At 39.4% G+C, this 24,671-nt stretch overlaps 1 protein-coding gene across 1 annotated transcript in view; it reads right to left on the bottom strand.

The window, feature by feature from the left end:
* zfta (zinc finger translocation associated) overlaps window positions 1–18,331 on the bottom strand; it is a 75,689-nt gene extending 57,358 nt beyond the window's left edge. Inside the window, 1 exon segment of the mRNA XM_051923003.1 lies at window positions 17,834–18,331. Coding sequence (XP_051778963.1) covers window positions 17,834–17,972 — 139 coding nt within the window. The 5' untranslated portion in view covers window positions 17,973–18,331.
* Window positions 18,332–24,671: the final 6,340 nt, after the last annotated feature.

Below are 24,671 nucleotides of genomic sequence, written 5' to 3'. Positions count from 1 at the left end.
TTTCGCTATTCATAGAAAAATTTTAAATTTGTAGCGGTGTATTGGCAGCAAAAAATATAGGAATAAATTTTATTAGGGTTTCAAAAAAACGTTAGGGGGGCACGATTAAAACTGTTATGAAAACTCGGGTCACAAATACTTAAAGGTTGAGAAACGCTGGTATAAGCCAAATTAATGAGAAAAGTCAACACCGAGCTCAGAATGGGTGAGTATTACATAAACACCTTAGGCTTCTACAGCAAGAGGGTTGATTTAAAGAATATTTTAGCTTTAAAAGATTTTATCATTCCTCAGTTATTTCCTATTGTGATATTTCTACTCCACATATTTTTGGGTGCTCAGTTACCTGCTAGTTTTTCCTTATCTTAACAGCCACTGAAATGTACTGTATGTTGATTGTATAATTGACATGGTTAAAGAAAACTGCTGATTAAATTACAATAATATGGTAAAACAATTATATTCAAATAAGAAAAACAGTAATAATTCTCTTTCCAATTAGTGTTTTGAGAAAAAATACTTTTGACATAATAATAATAATAATACATTTTATTTATATAGCACCTTTCCCATGCTCAAGGCACTTCAACAGAATTTAAGAAAGAACGGCAGGGTATACAGTATATAGCACTGTACAAACCAGATAAATAAATAAAGAAGATTAAGACAGTAAATTCAGAGAAAAAGCCTAACAGACAACATAATTGATTGTATAGCACACACACATACAGGTTACATGAGCATCTTGACATAGAGGTAAACTGAGAGAAGGGTAATAAAGTCAAGTAGAGCTAAAAGCCTTCCTGAACAGATGAGTTTTGAGTTGTTTTTTAAAAGAATTCATGGAGTCAGCTGACCTGATTAATTTTGGTAGGTCATTTCAGAGTCTGGGTGCTATACAGCTGAAGGCCCTGTCACCCATGGAGTGTAGATTAGTGTGGGGTACAACAAGATTTAGTGATGGAGAAGGTCACGGATGTAGTTTGGCGCAAGGTCGTTTAAGGCTTTGTAGGTTATTAGTAGGATTTTATATTCGATTCTGGAAGACACAGAGAGCCAGTGAAGGCAAAGCAGGATGGGTGTTATGTGCTCAGTGCTGCTGGTTCGATTAAGGACTCTTGCAGCCGAGTTTTGAATAAGCTGGAGCTGTGATATAAGAGGGCACCTGCCAGTAGGGAATTACAATAATCAATACGGGATGTGATAAAAGCATGGACAAGTTTCTCAGCATTAGAAAAGGAGAGGAAGGAGCGAACATGGGATGTGTTACGGAGGTGAAAGTAAGAAAGATTCTTAATGTGATTTATGTGGGCGGAATAAGAAAGGGAGAAATCAAAAATGACACCAAGATTCTTTGCAGTAGAGGCAGGTCTGATGAGATCACCGCCAAGATGGACTGGGAAAGAGCTCATTTTATTAAGTTGCACTTTAGTCCCAATTTGCAAGGAGTAAAGGAGATTTGTGCAATTTAATTTTAAAGAGTCCTGCTCCATCCAGGTATTAATTTCACTGAGGCAGGTTGTGAGCTAAGAGAACGCTGATGAAGTTCCACTTTTAACATTGAAATAGAGTTGAGTATCGTCTGCGTCTGCATAAAAATGATAAGCATTTTAAGTACAAGGATTCTGTAATTCAATAAAATAGATCACTATTTCAATATTTTTGTGTTATTGGTATCATTAGTGGGTTTTTATTTGTAACTGACGTCAGTCATTTAATTGCTCTTTAGAATCTTTCAAGTAGTGCTTACTTTCAACAAAGTGACAAATGAAAGACAAATGATGACCTTTGCTTTTTAATACTATGTGCTACATTACAATATAAAACTGCAATATGAAATATTATCTGTATTGTGCAGACACTCGCCTGGAAACTCATAGGTCCCAGCTCATCCAAACGCTTGACGGTTTCATCAATTGGAATAATATGCATGTTGAGTTGGGCTCTCTGCCGCGAAAGTCAAATCGATAACAGAGAGAAGACAAAAATAATTGTCAATCAAGCAAAAATTCAATGCATTAAGAGGCAAGTTTATATTTTAAAATTCTTCATAAAGTCTTAAGGATTAAGGGACACGTAACTATTATAATGAAAGATATTACTGTACAAAAAAAGGGGCTGAAGTGAAAGCACTGTCCTAAAAGATTCTTTTATGAGGTAACGTACAGTTTGATGTACAACAGCAAAATAACTTTGCCAAATAACCGCTAGATGAAAAAAGGAAGATAGAGTTTAACTAACATATAAAGGTTATGTTAGCTTCATAAGAAGCGGCAGACCAATAGGAAATTATGCAGCCTTTTATTGTACTATTTCTTGTACACATCATTTTATTAGGAAGAGTGCTAGATTATTTAGTCTACATGTTATAAACAATGATTAACATCACTGCTACACTGGACATGTTGTTTTTCCTTTATATTGTATCCTTAGGTTCTTTGTAAAGTTTCTTGTGATGACATGCTCATTTAAAGGTAATGTGTAAAATAATGACTGATTTCTTAATCGTCTGCCTGCTAGGAGACAGTTTCAATATAGGAAACAGGTGATTGCTCCATGATGTTCATCCTTCTTCCTCTGAACCTTACTTTCCTTCTGTATAAAAGGACTTTTTCAATAGGTCCCAAGAGTTGTTCATTTTTAAACATAATTAAATTTGAAATGCACTATTATATCTGAATGGGACTAATTTTCAGCTATAACTTAAAAGTAATGTTAAAAATTTTAGAACATTTTCATTTTTGGCATTAAGCATATTAAATTCACAGTCTTGTTCTCCTCATTGCCCAATAATAGAAAAAAGGGGATTTGTTTGGTCTGCATTTCCAATAACCCTTTGCATGTTTTTTACTTATGTGCTGGATATTTCATTACAGCTACATCTTCACTTTAGTCCATTATCAATCCTCCTGAGAGATTTTATACTCCCAGAACAACAGTGAAATATACAGTACATTACTCCACTTTAGCAAAGACCACCCAGCTTGATCAGCAGACTGTGACTAGTGATTAGCCTATGTCTTGAGACATCTGATGATATTTGTTCAAGAGAACCTGCTTGTCAATCAACTTGCTTGCTCATAAGGTCTGGTTATCCTTTTTCCCTACCCATTTTGCTGAATAGCTCACTGGCTGAAAGTCCTCAGTGTTGGTGTGTCAATGAAAGAATGTGCAGCATTGTTCAAAATGGCACTCCGTTTTGTTTTAATCCTCTCCTTTGCTACTACCTCCCGGGGGTCCATCCCATAACTTAGCCTGCCACATTTATTTGTGTCTCTGCCATCTTCATGACTGATAATGTTATAGCTTCTATTATCAACCTGTTCAAGCCTCTTTCTAATCATACCATATCTGCCATATGTAGCACTGAGATACAGGGGCAAGAAGGCTCCCTGTCAGCTTTCCTTCTTCTACTAGTGAAGCCCACATTGTTTTATTGATCCATGCTTCTCAATGTTTCAACAATGACCACAATAGAAAGAGGACCATTACAGTGATGAATGCCTAATTCAGATTTTGAAGAGTAAAATTTTGGAGTGCAAGTCTTTTAAAGAAAGCAACCTCTTAATTGGCTGAATCAAATGAATGCTGTCTTGGTGGAAGTTGCATGTTCTCCTTATGTCTGTGTTGGGGTCCCTCCCACATCCAAAAGATGTGCATGTTTGTTTAATCCAAGGCTATATATACATCAACCTGTTTGATCTGTATGAGTTTAGGTAAGTATGCCAGAGTGCCCTGCTGTGGGCTGGCAACCATCCCAGTGTTGTTTCCATTTTGCAGCCAGTGCTGCTGGGATAGATACCAACACTCTCTGACCCTGCATTTGAAAAGCAGGTTAGAAAACAGGATGAATGGATGTATTTCTAGGTGCACATACTAAGAAATGGTTCTACATTTTTGCAGAGTATATTTGATTTACTGGTTAAACTTCAACTGGAAGAAAAGCACAAATCCATATATGCATAATTCTAAAAAAAGAACAAAGTTTTCTAAGATACACTTCTTGACAGCAAACCATTTCTTATGTTGCGGTTACTCTGGTAACAGTTCTTCCCAGTGGCTTTAAGCAACAAGTTCAATGAGAGACTAAGTATGAGAATTAAAGCAGCAGATTTGTTATTGTGCTTTTGTTCACTACAATAAAGACGATTTGAAATCTCCCAATCATGCTAGAATCTTTGTGGCAGAGATGCATCCACTCTCAAATCTGCTCAGATCAGTTTGGGAGTGTCACATCCTCCTTATGTACTTTTACCAACAACTGTGTTATATTTACTGTATTGCCCCTCAGGAAATTTTCAGGTGAATTTGTTTTGCTAACATGTTTGTTATTCACACACAATCCACCTCTTGGAAATGCTCATGGTTAGTCAAATGAAGTAAGCTGTCACACCTTTAACGTTTCCTTGCCACTAGCATATCTTTGTTCTAAAGAAACTGAAGTATAAAGTAGAGCATGAAGACATGCTGATGCCCCAGTTGCATATGGTGAAATTGGCTGTGGTGAAACGACAAGTCCGGTCTTGACCTTGTCCCACAGCAATCATTCTAACAGTGGAAACTCAAGTAATAACAACCTCATGTGTCACATGTAGTGCAGTGTACCATATGTTTAGTAATTTTGATCTATCTAATACAGTTTTCAAATTTTTAATATCAATTTGTATTTTGCCCACTCTTCTTGTGATCTATGACAAGAAAATGCCTAGTAGAATAAGTCTGTAACTTTCATTTACTAAAAAACAAATTTAAGTTACTCCTTTATGGCTCCTATATTTTCCTTGGGTATATAAGACTTGCACTCCTTTCAACAAGTTTTTACTTTACCAAAGATCCCAGAATGTATCCTGCTTAAATACGCAATCAACCTCAATTGGTTCCTTTATATGGAGAGAAGCAGCAGCTCTAATCCAAGGCAAATTACTATTAATAAATGTGAATGTTTTATGCAGAAGTCTACATTTCCACCAATTTTATGAATGATCCTACTCTTCTAAATGAGAAGAGTGCCAATGTATCCACCCAAGAGTCACTTCTGAGCAAACATGGCAGAGTTCTTCAATCAAGTCACAGATGTCAGCCAACCTACTTCCTTTGACTACACACCAAATAGTGTTGCTTCCTATCACACACAATATACCATTTAATTTTTTTTTAAATCACAGAAAACCTCCACACTTACCACCAGAACACAAACTACTGCAGTTTACATGCATCTATGTACAGTATATTCATTTCAGTGTAGAATGATGGCAGTTCACAAAAGTGTGCATCTTTAATTAATGACTTATGCGCAGACATGCATGTAAATTACGGGTTGGTACTAAGAATATTTTTTCAGTTATCAATAAGCTGATGGATGGTGTCCACTACAAATTTAAAATCCAAGATTCAGAAGCACATACTGTCTTTTGAAATATGTTGTCTTTACTCTTACTGCCAGGCAGTTAGTTTCCTTTGAAAGTTGCTGCTTTAAAGCATTTTGCTCAATTGAGATACTCAGATTGCTGATTCATCTCATCAAATGCCTCAAAGTTAAGCCTTTTTTAATCAGGCATTGCTAGTCACCTCACCCATTTTCCCCAAGCAAAACAAGCACAAAAATAAATTTGTCATTTACAAATTCTGACCAAAGAATTGACATTTATCTAATCAGTATGTCCAATGGGACATTTTTATTCAGCCTTTTGTGAAACTATAACTGCATACAAAAAATTGTAAACCCCAAATTAACTCAATGTTGTGTACACTTAAAAGACTTGGAAAGAGCAGTGACTTGATGGGTCACGTGTATGACATCTAAAAACAACAAGAAGTGCTAGAGACTACATTTTGAATGATGAAGTGTAGTTATGAGTGTAATTATATACAATTACACATCTTGATTTTTGTTTCACAATACAACGTGTTTTTGCAATGTCTTTGCCCATTATTGTGAAATCATAGTGTCTGCAGATAAGAGATGTATGTGACAGTGAATTGAGGTCTTCTACTTCAACTGTGAAAATCGCCTAAGGTTGACTAGCTACGTCACAACTTTTTTACTCTTAAATGTTTGGATATGCATTTAACTGCCATTTTTTATGTGCTGCCAGCAAGCACAATGCAAATATGTACAGATTGGGGGGGGGGGGATGCAGCAAATTGTTGAATTTTTAACACAGAAGCTGGAAGCACAAAACAGAGGTACTTCCAGATTGAGTTCCTGTCCCAATGCTGCCATTGAAAAAAGACCTTTGAAATCAGAGTGCATCTACATTGCACATATGTGTATTGGGACAGGCTCTGGCTCTCTGTGGTCATACAAATTAAAACAATCAATTCCAACTCTACTCCAAAACAATCAAAATAAACTGATATTAAAAGGACATACAGGTATTTTACTGTATGTATTGTTTTCTACATTAAGTTGGTGGAAGGAGTCAAGGCAAAGCAGAAACAAACTTTGGGCATACTACCACCCTACTCATTTAATAATTATTAAATCACTAAGCATGTTAATAGAAGCCAGAGTCCCGAGTCACATGCAAACTCCACACTGAAAGGAATCAAAATACAGTAGTATCAAAACGCAGAGTTTGTTTCAGTGGGTATCTCACATGGCCAAAGCCCAATCTGCGAGCAGTCCTGCTTTAGGACAAGATGCAGAATTGGGTCCTGTCCCCCTTTGTACAATGAATAGCAACTGACTTATCTAATAATCAAACCAAATACAAGTACTGTTACTCACTTACTGTAACTGTTTGTGCTTTTGAATGTACAACCTTATTTTGGAACAGGTTCACTTCGCTACAGCATTGTTACTTGGATAATGCAACTATAATTCAAAACTCAGAATCAATGCCACCTACTGATAGGCATTGTGGTTTTCACCAAAGTTATTTGAGCCATTTGTTTTAGTTCAGTGAAAAGATCCAGACCATTTATTTCATAAGGGAACCATGACTTTTATTCCAACACTACCATCCAACTCAAAAAGCATCCCAATCCACCCCTGGGCCAATGAATATTCCTCTACTATGTGTATTATTATTACAGTGATCCCTCGCTATATCGCGCTTCGCCTTTCGCGGCTTCACTCCATCGCGGATTTTATATGTAAGCATATTTAAATATATATCGCGGATTTTTTGCTGGTTCGCGGATTTCTGCAGACAATGGGTCTTTTAATTTCTGGTACATGCTTCCTCAGTTGGTTTGCCCAGTTGATTTCATACAAGGGACGCTATTGGCAGATGGCTGAGAAGCTACCCAACTTACTTTTCTCTGTGTCTCTTGCGCTGACTTTCTCTGATCCTGACGTAGGGGGTGTGAGCAGGGGGGCTGTTCGCACACCTAGACGATACGGACGCTAGTCTAAAAATGCTGAAAGATTATCTTCACGTTACTACCTTCTGTGTGCAGCTGCTTAGTGAAGCGACATGCTACACGGTGCTTCACATACTTAAAAGCTCAAAGGGCACGTATTGATTTTTCACTCTTTGTTTTTATCCGTCTCTCTCTCTCTCTCTCTCTCTCCCTGCTCCTGACGGAGGGGGTGTGAGCTGCCGCCTTCAACAGCTTTGTGCCGCGGTGCTTCGCATACTTAAGCCAAACAGCCCTATTGATTTGTTTGCTTTGCTCTCTGTTTCTGACAGCCTGTGCTCCTGACGGGCACTCCTTTGAAGAGGATGATATGTTTGCATTCTTTTAATTGTGAGACAGAACTGTCATCTCTGTCTTGTCATGGAGCACAGTTTAAACTTTTGAAAAAGAGACAAATGTTTATTTGCAGTGTTTGAATAACGTTCCTGTCTCTCTACAACCTCCTGTGTTTCTGCGCAAATCTGTGACCCAAGCATGACAATATAAAAATAACCATATAAACATATGGTTTCTACTTCGCGGATTTTCTTATTTCACGGGTGGCTCTGGAACGCAACCCCCGCGATGGAGGAGGGATTACTGTATTACAAAGTTATTGTCTGTCTGTATACCTGAATTGTTATCATTCTTTAATTTAATACTAGCCAACCCGCGGCTTGATGGGTGAACACTTCCTGAAAGACACAGTTGTCCAGATGGGGTTGGTTTTGAGGATACGACTGTAGGTGAATGAAAAGATGGAACTCTGGAGAGGGCAACATACAATACAGTGTTTTACACGCTGCATACAGCGATTCACATCGAAGCACAGACACTGCTAAGACCATGGGATACCCCTCGCAAACTGTTTTATACGCTGCATACAGCGATTCACATCCGCGACAAATATGACTCTTCTTAGATGGTCCTGTCGCGTCCACCCTCACTCTCGAAGCATACACACTGCCTGGTCATGTGCCCCGCTCACAAGAGCAACTAACAGAGACCGCCCACCAACTGTAAGACCATGGGATACCCCTCACAAACTGTTTTACACGTCGCATACAGCGATTCACATCTGCGACAAACAAACTGTTTTACACCCTGCATACAGCGATTCACATCCGCAACAAACGTGCTTCTTCTTATGGGGTGGGTTTGAGGATACGACTATAAGGGAACTCTGGAGAGACCAACATACAATTGTCCGTGGCGGAAAACTGGAGGACCGCCGCCGCGCCCCCACCTCCCAGAACGAGGGACGGGGCTGGACGGCGGACGTGCACGGAGGACAGAACGGGGTGTGAGGGGAAGGACACCCAGTGAGGACGATGTATTGATGGGTGAACAGTCATCTCTTAGTCATCGTTCAGTACGCACTGCCTGCTCATGTGCCCGCCCCAACTCCTCACCTGAATTGCTTTCGTCTGTGTACAGTCCACATGCACCTATGAGTCACGTTGACTATTCATTTTCCAAACACCGCCTCAGTCGGTCTCGCATCTGCTACAGTCCACATGCACCTCTGAGCCACGTTGACTATTTATTGTTCTTTTTGTCCGGGCTGGGTGAGGTTTCCTATGTTGAGTCTAATTAAGCCAAAGGCTCCACACGTGGTGGTGCCCTTCTGTCAATTCCTTTAAGTTTCAGCTTTGCAACCATACTCCCCTCGGAACCCAAAGACTTTGGTTACCCAGCGGATTCTTGATTAATAAAAACATTCTTGGCAAATGCTTTCGCTCTCGCGCAAATTGTTGGTGGGGCGGGGGCTCTGATGTGCGTGTGCCATGGTCGGCTGCTTAGTGAATTGTTGGTGTGCGGGACTCAGTCGTGCGTATCACACGGTCTGTCTTGCGTGCTGCTTCTTGCGTGCCCTGGTCGACAAACAAACTGTTTTACATGCTGCATACAGCGATTCACATCCACGACAAACATGCCGGCTGCCCGGCGGGTCATGGGAATAACGCCGCCGGATCGCCAGTCGGCATCGTTTATGGTCAGAATTACGACGGTATGTGATCGTCTTCGAACCTCCGACTTTCGTTTTTGATTAATGAAAACATTCTTGGCAAATGCTTTCGCCCTCGTGCGAATTGTTGGTAGATGGGGCTCTGTCGTGCATGTGCCATGGAGACGAAAGCGACTTTCGTGGTGTTTGTTGCCTGGAGAGCGAGGGTGGACGCGGGCCGGGGAATAAGTAGTATTGTGTAGACAAACGTTTTCCGTGTTCCTGCAGGACCATCTAAGAAGAAGCATGTTTGTCGCGGATGTGAATCACTGTATGTAGTGTGTAAAACAGTTTGCGATGGTGGACGCGGTCGTGCGTCGTAACCGAAAAGTCAACGTGGCTCAGAGGTGCATGTGGACTGTAGCAGAGATGAATGTGAATGACACCGTGTTTTGTGAGTTGTCACATCCGAGTTGGTGGGCGTGGCTCTGTGAGTTGTCAGACGCCGTGTTTTGTGAGTTGTTGTGTCCGAGTTGGTGGGCGTGGCTCCGTGAGTTGTCGTCCTATCCCATTTGGTGGGCAGGGCTCTGTCTTGCATGCGTCTTGCTTGCCATGGACTTAGTGAATTATATATATAGATTGTTCTTTATCAGTATGCTGCTGCTGGGAGTATGTGAATTTCCCCTTGGATTAATAAAGTATCTATCTATCTATCTTATTTAAGCAAAACAAAAGTAGCCATATGCTGCCTTTTCTGAGATCTCCACAGACATCATTTCCTACCATTTTTTTACATTGTGGCACACCACCCCTTAGTCTTATCCCCCATATTTTGCACATGATACCCATTAATACTGCCCCCCTAGTGCTGTGTTTGCACCACCTCTTTTAGTTTTCTGCTACTTGCACTTCAGGGCCAACCACAGTGTATTTATAGTTGGTTTAAGCAATGTTTTTAGCATAGGGGACAATTTCAAATCTCCATAGCTCAAGAAAAAATTAAGATACAATCTGTAGTAGGCTTAGTGATTAATTTAAAGAATAACAACTTAATTGTTGCAACCATCCATAGATGCATCCAGTTCACGGGGTATATCTTGAAGACTTCATATAGAGCAATGTAAACACATCATTACTGTCCCATCACTAATGTTACAAAAATAGATATATTCATTTTCCTTAGAAAATACTTAATCCAAGTAGGATCGCAGTGTAAATAGTCATGATCCTGATCAAAATATTCCTTCCCATGAGTTAGTCTGTAACAGTATTTGTGAATCTGTCTCAGATGGCAATGTAAATTATTTTTAAAGCATAATCTTAAAACCTCCTAGCATATCCTGTTTTACATTCTGATGAAAATAAACGAAAGTGTAGCAACAATATATTGTAAATATGCAGTAAAGATTTCACAAAGAGAAAGCATTTATTGAGATTTGATGGACACCAGTTACGTTTTAGTCTGAAACATTATTGGATGAAACATTAACTCACTTCCCTTTCTGTCACAATATAATTTCCTTTTGTATAACAAACTACACATAGTTTTTCTTAGCACACTTTGTTATCCGATTTATTGCAGAATTTTCATAGTGAATTTTATCATATATAAAACCGGAAACTAAGATTAAAAAGGAAAATACAAAAAACAATCCTGATATTTCAGGTTAATATTTATTCTTACATGTACATTTACTTACTTTATTTATTGCAGAGGTTTATTTATTAAAAGAGCTACTCTATGCAATAATCAATACCAGTTTGACAAAGAAAATGTTCCACTTAGACTTTATAACTGCTTATACTAGAATCAGAAATGTATAACCCAGATTTTTTTCTTGTATGTGTTGGTATGAGTCTAACTGCAAAGAAACTTTGGATCACTCATCCTCACAAAAATCGCTTCAGTTCAGTAGCACATGTTGGCTTTCAAACTGTCTCGTTTCAGTTCTTGCTATTGCATATCGATGTCTTTCTTTTTTTTCAGCCATTCTGATATAGACTTACATATGGTGTTGCTTTTAGCTCCAAGTGAAATTACAGGTATGGGACACGGCAGAATAAAAGATCATTGAAGACACATTGAAGGAGCCATGGAAGATCAGAATGGCAGCGCTTGGGTTAGAGGACAGCTAAAGAGAGGGAAGGATTCCAGTAAACCTCATACAAGGAAAGAATGGAGAGATACTTTATTGCACAAAGCATTAGTATACAAGCACCAGTGATAATCAAATGACACTGAATAATGGTAAAAGGAAATTACACAAAATGAAAATCTATCAACATATAGTACAACAACCAAAGGACAATATTAAAAGATATCTCCCTACATCAACATCAAATACTCAAAACTGAACACAGAAATACAAATCAATATTCATTTATTCAATTCAATTTTCATTTAATCAGCAAACTGCTAAAATCTTATTGTACATAAGTAATCGAAATGATTCATGATTACAATGGTGAACGCTACACTATAGCAAGATGTACAAATTAGGGTTAGAGTGGTGGCTCTGAGGCTAAGGATCTGTGTTGGTATCCAGAAAGTTGCCGGTTCGAATCCCCGTCACTGCCAAAAGAGATCCTACTCTGCTGGGCCCTTGAGCAAGACCCTTAACCTGTAATTGCTCCAGGGGGCGCTGTACAATGGCTGCCCCTGCGCTCTGACCCCAAGGGGTATGCAAAAACTAACAAATTCCTAATACAAGAAATTGTATAAGGCGAAATAAAGAACAAAAAAAAAAAATTCATGCACACTTTAAATTGCATCACAAAAAATGCAATTAACCAAATGAGTCACTTAAAAAGGTGAAACTGAAAATTAAGGTTTCACATTCACACACGAGCAATCATATGGCTAGGTAACTGCGCACTTGAGGAGCCTGCTGAAGCATTCCAGAAACAGGCTAGTGCTGCCAGGCACAAATAAAATTTCATATGCTTCAGAAATATACAAGTAGTTAGTTACACTGTACATATCATTGGAAATAGGAACAAAACAGATTATGATGATTAAGTTGAGTTTGATTTAAACATTTTTCATTACTGAAGCATATGAAGTATCTATTTAATGTTTGGTACCATCTGCAGGGCAATGGGGGAGTAGCAGCCCACTTGCCCTAAAAGACTAGTTCAGTATTTTTCAAGTTGAAGTTATTTCTTCACAGTGATGGTGTATATTAATTTGTCATTTCTGGAATTGTATTCTAAAATGAAGCATTTTTTTAAATTATGAAATTCGCTTATATGTACTTGCAGTTTACAGTGGGTACATGGGTCCAAAGGTTATGTAAAAAAAAGCCTTAAATCTTACCAAATATGGGCAATTTGAAGCCAATTTAAGGAAACACGCCTTCCAAGTTTATGAGGCATCCTTGTGATAACGGAAAAAAATTGACTATTTTATCACAGATTCTAGGTCCTATTTTCTCAAAGTAAGGATGTGTTTCTTGCTCTCTGCTTGCAGCGTCCACTCTGTGTGGAGTTATGACAACACAATGTGGAGCCCCCCACCAGCCCATTGCATTTTGTGTTGCCATTTTACATAACACATATGAGTTTCATTGTGCCAATCAAGGCTCGGTCGGTTCCATGATCACAAAGTACATCTTGTTAACTCAAGATGGGCCTGGGTAATCCACGATTAAGATGAGCACTTGGGATATTTAAGCCGCCCCATCAATTGATTGTTGATAACAATAATCGTAGTTTGGAAAGCACAGACGAATGTGGAATATTATCTGAACATTGAGTACCAGTGACTTTAAGCATGAAACGGATGGAATTCATGGGATAGCTTGGAGAAGTTGAGTTTTTGACATAAAACAAAAAAATATGTAACAGATAGGGACAGTATTTTTATAACTGAGCAGGAAATAATAGCTGATCTATAATAACACAAAAAAGAAATTTGTCTGCTATTAAAGAATGAGAGAGAGGTGGTGTAACAATCTATTGTTGATCGATGTCAAAATACATGACCATTCTGTATTTGACTATTGCATAATTAAATATTAATGCCATTATTCTTTTTTTTTTTTTTTTAAAGTTTTCCTTGAATTGCCCAATTTGATTGTGAACATACTGGTTTGTGAACACCATACTTCAAACGATCAAAACAATTAAGCATTTAATGGCAATATTAAGTATATTTGACAGCAATTGAAAATATGTACAAAAACATAACTTGATTCAGAATTACCAGAACAGCACATTTAGCATATACAAACATATATTGCATATTTAGCAACCAAAAAGAAAGCTGCAGCTTCTGCCAATGGTGTGATGCTCCAATGTTACTCCTGTTGAAGGAATTTGACCTCTTTAGAGCATCTAATTGCACAATACGACAGTGTTGGCATCATTTAAAAGGACTGACCTTTGCATAAACACTATGAATGCTTTGTATTTTACATATTAGCCTCTAATTAGCTTGGTGCTGCCCTTGTTCACAATTGAGTGTAGTCTATTGAACCTATGACATTTGGGAAGCCTAAATAACAAACTATTGTCACTGAAACAACTTTGGATAAATGCATTTTACAGGAATTCACTTACCACACTTCACATTTTATGCACTGAATGTTACCACAAACATCTGTATGAAAATCACTGTCATGAGTACCAGACCAATCTTTTTAGGTCAATTTTTATAATAAGTTTTCTGTTTTATTGGCATATACTCAATTACAAAACATTTTGTATTTTTAATAACTTACTAATGAATAAAACAATAAGGAATGGTATACAAATAATAAAGAGCTCAAGTCCACTGAAATATTGATGTGTGCAATTGAATCTGTTTAATATATGTTACTCTTTATTATTTTACAATGTACATACAAGTACTGTCATTAATTATACCAAAAATGACAAGGGGCCTTCTTTCTATTTACTATTTTGGCTGGTAATAAGTACTATGCACGGATAGGAAGACACCAGGGCTGATCCTACAAGGTCTCGAAGGGTGTCTTTTTTCTTGTATGTCACTACACACATCTTAGAGCTACTTTAGAGCTCGAAGTTTACTGGCTTAGAATATGTACTTTTTAAAACTGACTATTTTATTGGAACACCTCCTTTATAACCTTTTTTTCTTTTTTTACTATACCTTTTCCTTTTATCTCTAGTTGACAAAAAGCAGCGGGAATGAATGGAATAATAATTTAAACATGATATATTATTAACTCTTGACATTTTTCAACAAACAGAATAGCTTTTAGTGTTTCATCACTTTGCAACAATATATCAGATTAATTTAAATAATAGTGTAAATAAGAATGCAGGAACATTAAATATGCTACAAAAACTATCACTAACAAACAAGGTTTTAACAAATTACATAATTTAAATGTTGTTTATTTTCAATGGATAGCTTAGGTTATAATGCTTTACAATTACAATTTACAGTTACAATGCTTTACAATTTCATAATGAACTATTTTAAACGAGAATTCAACAACATTTTACCATGTCAAATCCTAGAGATTTTGTTTCTCATCGAGCGGGAACTTCATGAACTCTCAATCCACAACACTCCACTAAGGTTCATCTTTACCCTGTTATGGACCAGGCTCATGGCGCTTAGTTGCCTTGGTTACCAAGCGTGACACCTCTTAATCCTCTTTGGTGGAACCAAAACCAGCTCAGATAAGCCCGGTGTTTTGATTTAAGCGAGGCTAACTCTCTGAAAGCTATGTTTGCCAACAAGATTCAACAACAAGAACTCATCCACAACTTCATCCTGTTTGCAAATCCCTGTGATAATCAACACCTTTAGCATTTTATAATATAAAAGGACAAGATAAAGCTAGACTGCTTCTCCTTAAACAAATGAATTATTCCTTTGGTTTCAAAGGAGTCAAGCTTTGATTTTAGAGTCTTCACAGCTTTTCAAACTGAAAAAAAAAAATCTGAATCCACCATCCAGAGACCAGATATTAAAAGTAGGAGTTTTTTTTTCCATTCTATTCCAGATAAAAGTGGTGGTGGCTCTGAGGCTAGGGATCTGCACTGGCAATCGGAAGGTTGCTGGTTCAAATCCCATAAATGCCAGAAGTGATTCCACTCAGTTGGGCTGTTGAGCAAGGCTTTTAACCTGCAATTGCTCCGTTCTGGGTATGACGGGAATCTGCATCCAGCCCTGCAAGGAGGCCCTCCAACCTGCAGGGAAAACTTGGGGGTTGGTGGCAGGGTTGGCACTCCAGCCATCATAAAAAACCTCACACTGTTCCATTCCATCTGATGTAGTGTGGTGCTGAGGTGTCACACATTGCATGGCTGCACTCGGGTTCTAATTTGGGATCCTGAGGTGGGTGCAGCTACGCGCTGTATCAGTGCATGCTCTTAACCTCTCCTCACTATTAAAGATAAATGCTTTGAAGGCTAAGGGGTACACCCAGTATTACATGGGCATGACATGGCATGTAAGTTGCAGAGTTACGTGTACATGGAACATTCAAACGAAACACTACATGTAGAAATGGTCACTGATAATATATAAAGAGGAACTGACAAAAAAGACACTGACTTACTGCAGCAGTATAAGCAACTGAAAAGAGAGTGCAGTGTAACTGGTTGACTTGATGACTTACTGAGTATGAGTCACAATGTCAATAGTTTTCCTGCAAATTATACTATAAATAGGTTTAGGTTTATTTGTCATATATAGGTTAACACAGGGTCAACATACAATGAAATGTGTATGACGAGAAAAACAAGTCACTCAGCCTAGATCCAATAAAGCTTAAAAAAAAGATTACAAGTTAAAAATAGACAAGTCATATAAAATAAAATGTGTATGTTTTAAAAGAAGTTATAGAGCAATATGAGTTGAATGAGCAGCAAGTACAAATGACAGTTATTGCACAGATAATGTTTTATAAGTGCAGATGCATATTCCATAAAGTGCAGATGCATGTTCCAGTCAGTATTCAGAGTGTGTGCAGGTACAGTTTGTGTGTGAGTAGTGCAATGTAGATGTAATGTAAGTGTGTGTAAGTGTTCAGGTGTTGCTGTTGAGGAGTCGAATGGCCTGGTGGTAAAAGCTGTTCTTAAGTCTTGTAGTCCGAGCAGCCAGACTCCTGTATCGTCTGCCGGACGGTAACAAGGAGAACAGCTGGCGTGCTGGATGGCTGTGGTCCTTTATGATGCTGCTTGTCTTACGCAAGCACCGATGGAGGTAAATGTCTTCAATGGCAGGAAGACTCTTGCCCGTGATGTGCTCTGCTGCCTTCACCACTCTCTGTAGTGATTTCCGGCTGCTGGCAGAGCAGCTCCCATACCAGACGGTAATGCAGCCCGTTAGCAGACTCTCGACCACACTCCTGTAAAAGTTTGAGGTGATGTTGGCATTCATGCCAAACTTCCTCAGCCTCCTCAGGAAGTAGAGCCGCTGGCGAGCTTTCTTGACCACAGTGTCTATGTGAAGGGTCCACGAGAGATCCTTGGTGATGTTTACTCCGAGGAACTTGAAGCTGTTGACCCTTTCAACTTCTATGCCACTGATGTAGATGGCCTGGTGTTCTCTGCCTTGTTGTTTTCGATAGTCCACAATCATCTCCTTGGTTTTGCTGACGTTAAGAGACAAGTTGTTATCTAGGCACCAATGATCCCAAGCTGCCTCTCAGTTCAGCAAGCAGGAAAATGAGAAGTCATTCTGCAGCTCAGTGATGTCCTAAGAAACACAGATCACACATAGTCTCCATCATGATACGGACCCCATTAACTCAGCTGGCTGAAATGTTCCAACAATTTGGGCAGTCTCAATGACAGTGGAGCAAACCCATCAAGATGAGTTAAGATGGGCATCAGCAGCACATTTCACTCCTTTAGGCTTTAGTGTCAGTAAATGGCTCTGAAAAGTAACCAAATGCTCCTCAAGATCAATGGATAATGTGTTTAAAATTCAAACTGGGTTGGCATAGTGTATTGAATATAACAAAGAAAAATACCTTACCTTGTTTTTTCCTAGTGATACATCCACACAAATCTAAAATCATTTGCTATTATCTCTTGACACATAACCACTATAGTTTTCTTTATTTATTTTTTCAGAACAGTGCCTGCTTGTTTAAACTCCCATGTGCCACTTTTGACGTGTGACTTGTTTGGTTTACTGTCACATTGTAATCCCAAGTGCTACTTTTCAAATTACTGAACTGACTCAGGTCATGACTTATGGTCTTCCAAAATCGTCTGCTTACTGTATTTAAACATATGCTACAGCCCTGCCTTGCTAAAACTTGAAAGCAAACCGAATGAAAACACAGCTTGGCCTGTGAGCAATAACGCGACGCGTGACTGTCGCGACTAATTCCCCGTTGCGTCGCGAACGTCTCGACCGGTGGGTGGCGCCCGCAGCTACACTACGGTTGTGTCTTTGTTTGAAAGCAACCTTGAGAGAGTGTACGTGCGTGCGTGTGCGTGTGCGCGCGCGCCAGGTGGGTAGGCCGTGCTGTTGTTGTATTGTGCCTACGTATGCAGCGTAGACCAAATGCAAGAAAATAAAGCTGTAAAAAAATCAAGGATCGCGTTTACCTTGAAACGCCGTCTTGCCATTACCAAGTCGCCTCGACGTTGCCATTTCGCTGTCACTTGTATCGGCGACATTCTTCTCGCCCTCCTCTCTGCTGCGCGTACGGGCTGGGGGCTCTTCTTCCTCTTTGTGATGTTCCATTTTTTAATCGTAACGTTGCTTTTTTCCACTGTTCTACGGGTTGCGGTTTATGGGGGGGTGTCTGACGGCTTTTACCACTCTGAAATAGAACTATCGTTCGCCCATCTCCTCCCTTCCCCCCATCGACCCCTCACCAAACTTTTTTTTTAATGCTGACAAAGAGGCCAAAGACCCCCGACTCTGACAGATTAAGACGCGACCTTTGTTATTTCATGGTACGATAAGCGGCTCTTGGGCTCAGTTAAAAACCACTGCAAGTCTTTAGGGTGGGGAGCCGAGCCTGGGGCCCCTGGGGCTCCTTTAGGGGCTCCTGGGTAAATTTAAAGAGACAGTAGCCCCATTGAATGCCATAACCCACCGGACTATCAATAACCTACGGCTGGATAATTTATACCGACCGCGCGGGATTCATCCAGCGTTGCTTCAATACGATAACGTGACTTTATGTTAATGATAATCGTCTTAAATATCCCCGACAGTTTTAATTTTACACTGTTAATCATTTAAACCCTTTATGTATGTATATATTTAAGCGATGCAATCTTTAAATATTTCAAGTCTTTTTTTTAAGCAAATCATAACATTACTTCGTAATTATATGAAGTTCTGTCACAGTGTAACATTCTTTTAAGTCAATGTTACTTATGAAGCCAGCACTGTGGCTTCTAAGACATATACGAGGAAGTTCAGCAAACTTCAGAATTCTTTTCCAAGATGTTTAAAAGAATAGTATCATTGATTACAGAGGATAATACTGAAACTTTAGGTATTGTAAGTTTTGTAGTCTGGTACCAGGTCAGGATTGAACACAGTCAGCAAAATGTATGTAGGGTTTAATAACTAGTTAAGAATGGAGAGCTGGTTATGCACAGCAAGTTAAACGCCAGTAAAATAGAAATGGGAACAGATAAGCTAACATTTTCAATCCATTTTAAGGTCACGGGGTGGAACCTGTCCAGGCAGCATCACAGTTAAAGTAGGAATCAACTTTGCATGGGCCATTAAATTAGTTATGCAGCCTACTCATGTACATGGGGGTCAATTTAGAGTCACTAATAAACCTAAAATACAGTTCTTTGAAATGTGGGCAAATAACCAATGCAGACTTGAGAAGAATGTGCAAACTCCACACAGGTGATGTGTGAGTGGGTATGCAAAACCACAGCATAACTAGTCACTAGATCAATGTTGCAGTCTAAATTTGTTTAACTGCGTTAAAAATGAAATTCACTTTTAGTGAATTTTTTGGTAGATCCTGAATATGATGAAATTGATTGCCTAGGAGGACACAATGCTCTTTCTTACATCACCCTATTATAGGTCTAAGCAGATCTACTAAGTTATGACCTTCTCAGGGACTACTTAAAGCTTTTAAATGTTATTTTCGTTTTTTGCATATCTGCCGATTGCAGTTTAATGTCATAGAGGACCTGGATACTGAATTTGTAACAATGGGAACAAAATATGGTGTTGTTAGACACTGCCATAACCAAAATAGTTAATAGGGTCATCATTTAATCTATTATTTCATGATAAACTGAAAAATTAACTTCAGAGATGTGGTGCACCCTCTCAACTATATGAGAAGAACATTCAAAATCCATTCTTCTATTCTTTTCCATAGCTTGTCTATCCCAGTACATGATTGCAGGGAGCTATAGTTGGCAGTTTTGGATGTAGGGCTGGAACCAAGACTGGATGGGGTGCTAGTCTGTTACAGGGTACATTCATGCACACACACACACGCTTTAATTCATATTTGTCTAGTTTAGATTCACCATTGAATCTAACTTTAGCACCCAAAGAAAGATCCACTTGAATTAGAGAGGACATTAAATTGTCATATAGACAGCAACTGGGCCAGCATTTATAGCTCGGATTCTGAAAGTGTGAAGCAGCAGTGGTTGCTCATGTATCACTGTGTTTACCATTCAAACATAGTGCAGAAAATATTCCAGCCCCAGTTTTGTGAAGCTGCAATAGGCAATCTATTCATATTTTCATTATGAAATCCAGTTCAGGGTTGCAGGGGTGGAACCAATCCTGGCAGCCCCAGGTTCAAGGCAGGGACCAACTCCAGATAGGGCACTAGTCTTTTATCTATTGTGATTTTTTTTTTTACTTTGGAAAAAAAACACATTATGATATCCTTCTTAGAATAGGTATAGAACATTTTTTGACAGATGTGTGTTTGTTTGCTTCTGGTACAAAAAAAAATGAGTGGTTACTCTAACTCGAGAACAAATGGACTGATTCTTGCAGAATTTTTTAGCTTGCACTCTTGAGTCTTAAGAGCTGATTAGGTTTTGGGTGAATTCCAACTTTTCAGCCTTAAGCTTCTAAAGTTTAGAATTTTTTTAAAGCTTATACCAACAACAGTCAAACCACTGCTCAGAAGTTCACAAAATTTAGCATATGCACTTTGAAAGAAATACTTTTGTGAAATCTGAGTTCAGTCCAGAGCTCAAGCTTTTAGCTTTTAAAGTGAAAACTTCTCAAACACAGAAGTCACAGTAGCTTAACTCTAATTACAAACACACATTGATTAGACTTTATGCCTTTATTAAATGCCCACAACAGAGTTGCTTTTAAAGCTGAGTATGAAGTACTAGGGTGTTGTACTGTGTTAGCCATTATGAATGTAGAGAAAAGCCAAGCAAAATGACACCTTGTAATCTTTTTCGTTAGCCAATAAAACGTGTCATTTTGCTTGGCTTTTCTCTAAACTGAGTATGAAAAATACAATTATTTGGTGTTGTGTCTTTTGTACAGTTTATTTTGGCAAATTCACAACATATGCTGGACTGATGTTAGAGAAGGTCATCCTGGCGCTTCACGATTTTTTGAACATTGAATATTACTTATTAGAAAAGTAACAGTGGAAAATGTTGCTGATCCCTGGTTAACATATAACAAAAGTTATTTTCTAAAATACAATATTTTATAAATGCCATAATGCTTGTTATTCTTTGGCTATGGTACAGGTATTTCATGTTTGGATTCTACAACATTTTGTTACTTTTTACACAATCTGCTTTGGTTATGAATATAGTAATAATAACGGAGCAGCTCTATGCAGAAAAAAATGCCATGTATTATATGTGCACCTAATGGTAAGTGTAAGTTTAAAATAAACTATTTTAAGAATACAGTACGAAAGCTTTGTGTTTGTGTTTTAATTTATGATACAATATGATAATAATTATTTCTGTTTTTTTACACTAATTTGCTTCTGATTATGGTTCATTAAACATAGTGTGATGGGTGGCCATGACCATTACCCAACCTGGGACGCCAACGGAATGAGATGACTGGGGGAGAGAGCATCAGTGTGGCATTACCTCCCCTGGGATGCTAGAGGGCAGCCCTCCAGGGTGACTGTGGCATCACAGATTCCCGCAGGGCATGCTGGGAGTTGCAGTTTGGTACAGCTTTGTTGGGTTTCGTGGGGGCCGCCAAGGGGAGCTGCAGAACCCTACAGTGGATTTCCATCTCACCTGGGAGTGATTCCAGGTAACACTGATGAACCACCTGGAGCACTCCCAGGAACTGAATAAAAGGGGCCACCTCACTCCTTTCAAGCAGCCAGAGTTGGGGGGAGGAGGACAAAGCTTGCCAGGAGGAGGAGGAGGAGGAGAAGAAGAAGAAGAAGAAGAAGAAGAAGTGAGTGAGTGAGTGAGTGAGGGAAGAAAGGAAGGATTGATTGCTTGATTGATTGCGAGAGAGTAAATAAGGAGAGAAGAAAAGGTCTGTGCTTTGTACTTTGGTGCTGTGTTTACATACTGTTGCTGTTGGGGAAAAGAGAGAAAAGCATGTCCTTAGAGAAATAAAGTGTGTGCTATGCTGGAACCCGTGTCTCTTCCTGTCTATGTCATGTTAGAGTGGCTGTACGTGCCCCGGTGGTTCACAATAGTCATCAAAACATATGAAATTTGAGTTAATTTAAAACAAATATAACAATTCAAAGGTATGCATCCGCTGTTTTGTTAAGCTGTTAAATGCAGCAGGCCATTTTACAACTGGCTAATACAACAATTCACAATCATGTGCAATCTTTTGTATTGCTCAGTTAAATGTGAAAGGCCAAAACATCTGCTGTGTGATGGCATCTGCTGTGTTTGACTGTTAACTCCAAAGGTAGAGGGAAGAAGATGGTTACCAGGAAAAAAACACCATCCAAATGAACATAGTATAATAAAGTCATGGGAAGTCTGCATTGGCTATGTTATATATATACAGTAGAGTCTTGCTTATCCTACCTTCGCTTATTCGACATTCCGTATTATCTGACATCCTACCGCAAAAAAAAAAACGAAAAAAAACATATCACTCGGCAACAAGAACTGCAAGTTGCGAGTGTGAGCGTAGTCTATTTTTTGTTGTTCCCGACTCTACCGCAGCTAATTACAGTGGAACCTCGGTTTGCGAGCATAATTCGTTCCGGAAATGTGCTCGCAGTCCAAAGCACTCGTACAGGTATATCAAAGCGAATTTCCCCATAAGAAATAATGGAAACTCAGACGATTTGTTCCACAACCCAAAACTATTCATATAAAAATGATTAATACAAAATATAAAGTAAAAATACATAAAACAAATTAACCTGCACTTTACCTTTGAAAAGAATCAGGGCTGGTGTGAGTGAGTTTCTAAACTCTTGTGGGATTCCACCCAACGGGACGACACGCGGAAGAGCGTCCCAAAGCAATCTCAGTCTCCCAGCGCTGTAGCAGTTCGCCGTAAAAGTGAATCCGAAAAGATTGCGGACATGCTATATGTGCCTGCCGTCGATGGGTGATACAAAGAACAAGGAACATTATAAATGTGCATGGCCCTGCCTGACTGCTGTGTCTGTGTATAGGAGAATGGCAGATCCTGCTACAATAAATAACCGAGCTGTTGCTGTTTCAAGCTGATTTATTCATGTTAAATGGTGTTGCTAAAGTACTGAGACTCAGCTTCGTGTTTTTGGGTGCAAGACGGGGACTCGCACGTCACAGCACAAACACACACACACACACGCAGTCACAATGCTGTAGTAAACAGTATACGCTTGTACGGATGTTGACTATATGAGTGACAGAGTTAAGGCTGTAGAAACTGTAATTACATTGAGCAACAAGAAGAAGCTACAGGAATTGACATAATGATGCTGCAAAGATGGTGAGACTTGGCAGTGAAGAAACGGCACTCGTCAGGAAAGCAGACTACGATCAAAAATTTCTTTAAATCATCACAGGACTGAACTTTTTAAGTACAGTACATACTGTATTTAACTTCAGACAATTCTGTAACTAAGTTCATTTTTTCAGTTAACTTTTTCCGTTTTGTTGTAAAACATGATTATTAGGTTCATAATGTATAAAATTATAACATAGTTTGACGTTTAATAGGCCTTTTCTTAACACCTCCCATTAATCTGACATTTTCGCTTATCCAATGTTCTGCCAGCCCGTTTATGTCAGATAAGCGAGACTCTACTGTATATCTATTATAAAAAAATCCTGGGAGGGAGACTAGGGAGACGAGACGTGATCTTCTTGGAAGACAATTTGACATCCTGTGAGACAAGGCAGTGAGACAACATTTAAAACAAGTTCATGGACATCTAAACAAGCAGTTGTTGGAATGCTTTTGGCAGACAGACATCATGTGCTCCCAGCTCTTAAAAGAACGACAAGCAGAACACGCAGCTTGCCAGCAGCAGGAAGCCAGCAGATGATCCGACTGCTTCTCCTTAGCGTGCGATCAGCCCCCCCCCCCCTTTTAAAACGTGAGTACCAGAGACACACAGTGGCAAAAAGGACAGCTGCTGTACAGGCTTTTAAATGATCGAAGTGCAGCGCGATAAAAAGAACACGCAGCTCACCAGCAGCAGCAGCAGATCTGATGGCATCTCCTTAGCGTGCGTTCAGCTGCCCCCTCCCCCCTTCACAACACGAGCAGTGTTGTACGTCCTGCGAGAAAGATTTAACCATGGCTGGGGCCGGAAATAAAGGACAAGTATTGTTTTTACAAAAGTTTTAAAGTAAAAGTGAAAATAATGCATATGTAACAATTCCCATGAGAATAACAATCTTTTTAAATTGTATATCCGATAAACCAAACCTGGGGGTGGGTGAGTGAGGCGTGCAGGGGGCAGAGCCCCATAGTATACATTATATATATACAGTGGAACCTCGAGATACGATCACCTCTGTATACGAGAAATTCAAAATACGAGGAAAGTATGAGCGAAAAATTCAGATCTAAATACGAGCATTGGCTCGCGTAATGAGCCACGAGCCAGGCTGTGGGTATAGCTCGCGGCTTAGCAAGGGGGCGTGGTTGCAGTTGCGAGCCGCGATCTGCGGTGTCTGCGTTTCTCACTTAAGTGCACAGGTGGGAAACTGCCCACATCCATGATTGTTCCTGTGGCTGATGGGCTGCAGCTGCCATGTCCTCCCCGCATATATAGAGAAGCGTGAGCCGGTTAAGGGGGAGAAAAAGTAAAAGAAAAGAGAGGGGGGGGGGGGGCAGGCAGGCGGGCGAGTGAGTGCAGGCTCGCGTGTAGCTGAACAGTGAGCTGAACAGGCGAGCCAAACAGCTGAAGCAGGACGGTGTAGAGAAGGTCAGCTGCATTAAGAGTGTCTCGCCTGTTGCAGAGCCCGCAGGTGAGATGCTAACAGAGAAGAAGCACCGGGGATTGTCATCTGTTTT

Source organism: Erpetoichthys calabaricus, chromosome 1 (genome assembly GCF_900747795.2).
Source record: "Erpetoichthys calabaricus chromosome 1, fErpCal1.3, whole genome shotgun sequence".
Lineage (NCBI taxonomy): Eukaryota > Metazoa > Chordata > Cladistia > Polypteriformes > Polypteridae > Erpetoichthys > Erpetoichthys calabaricus.
Note: the sequence above shows the minus strand (reverse complement) of the source record. Positions and strands in the feature narration are given on the sequence as shown.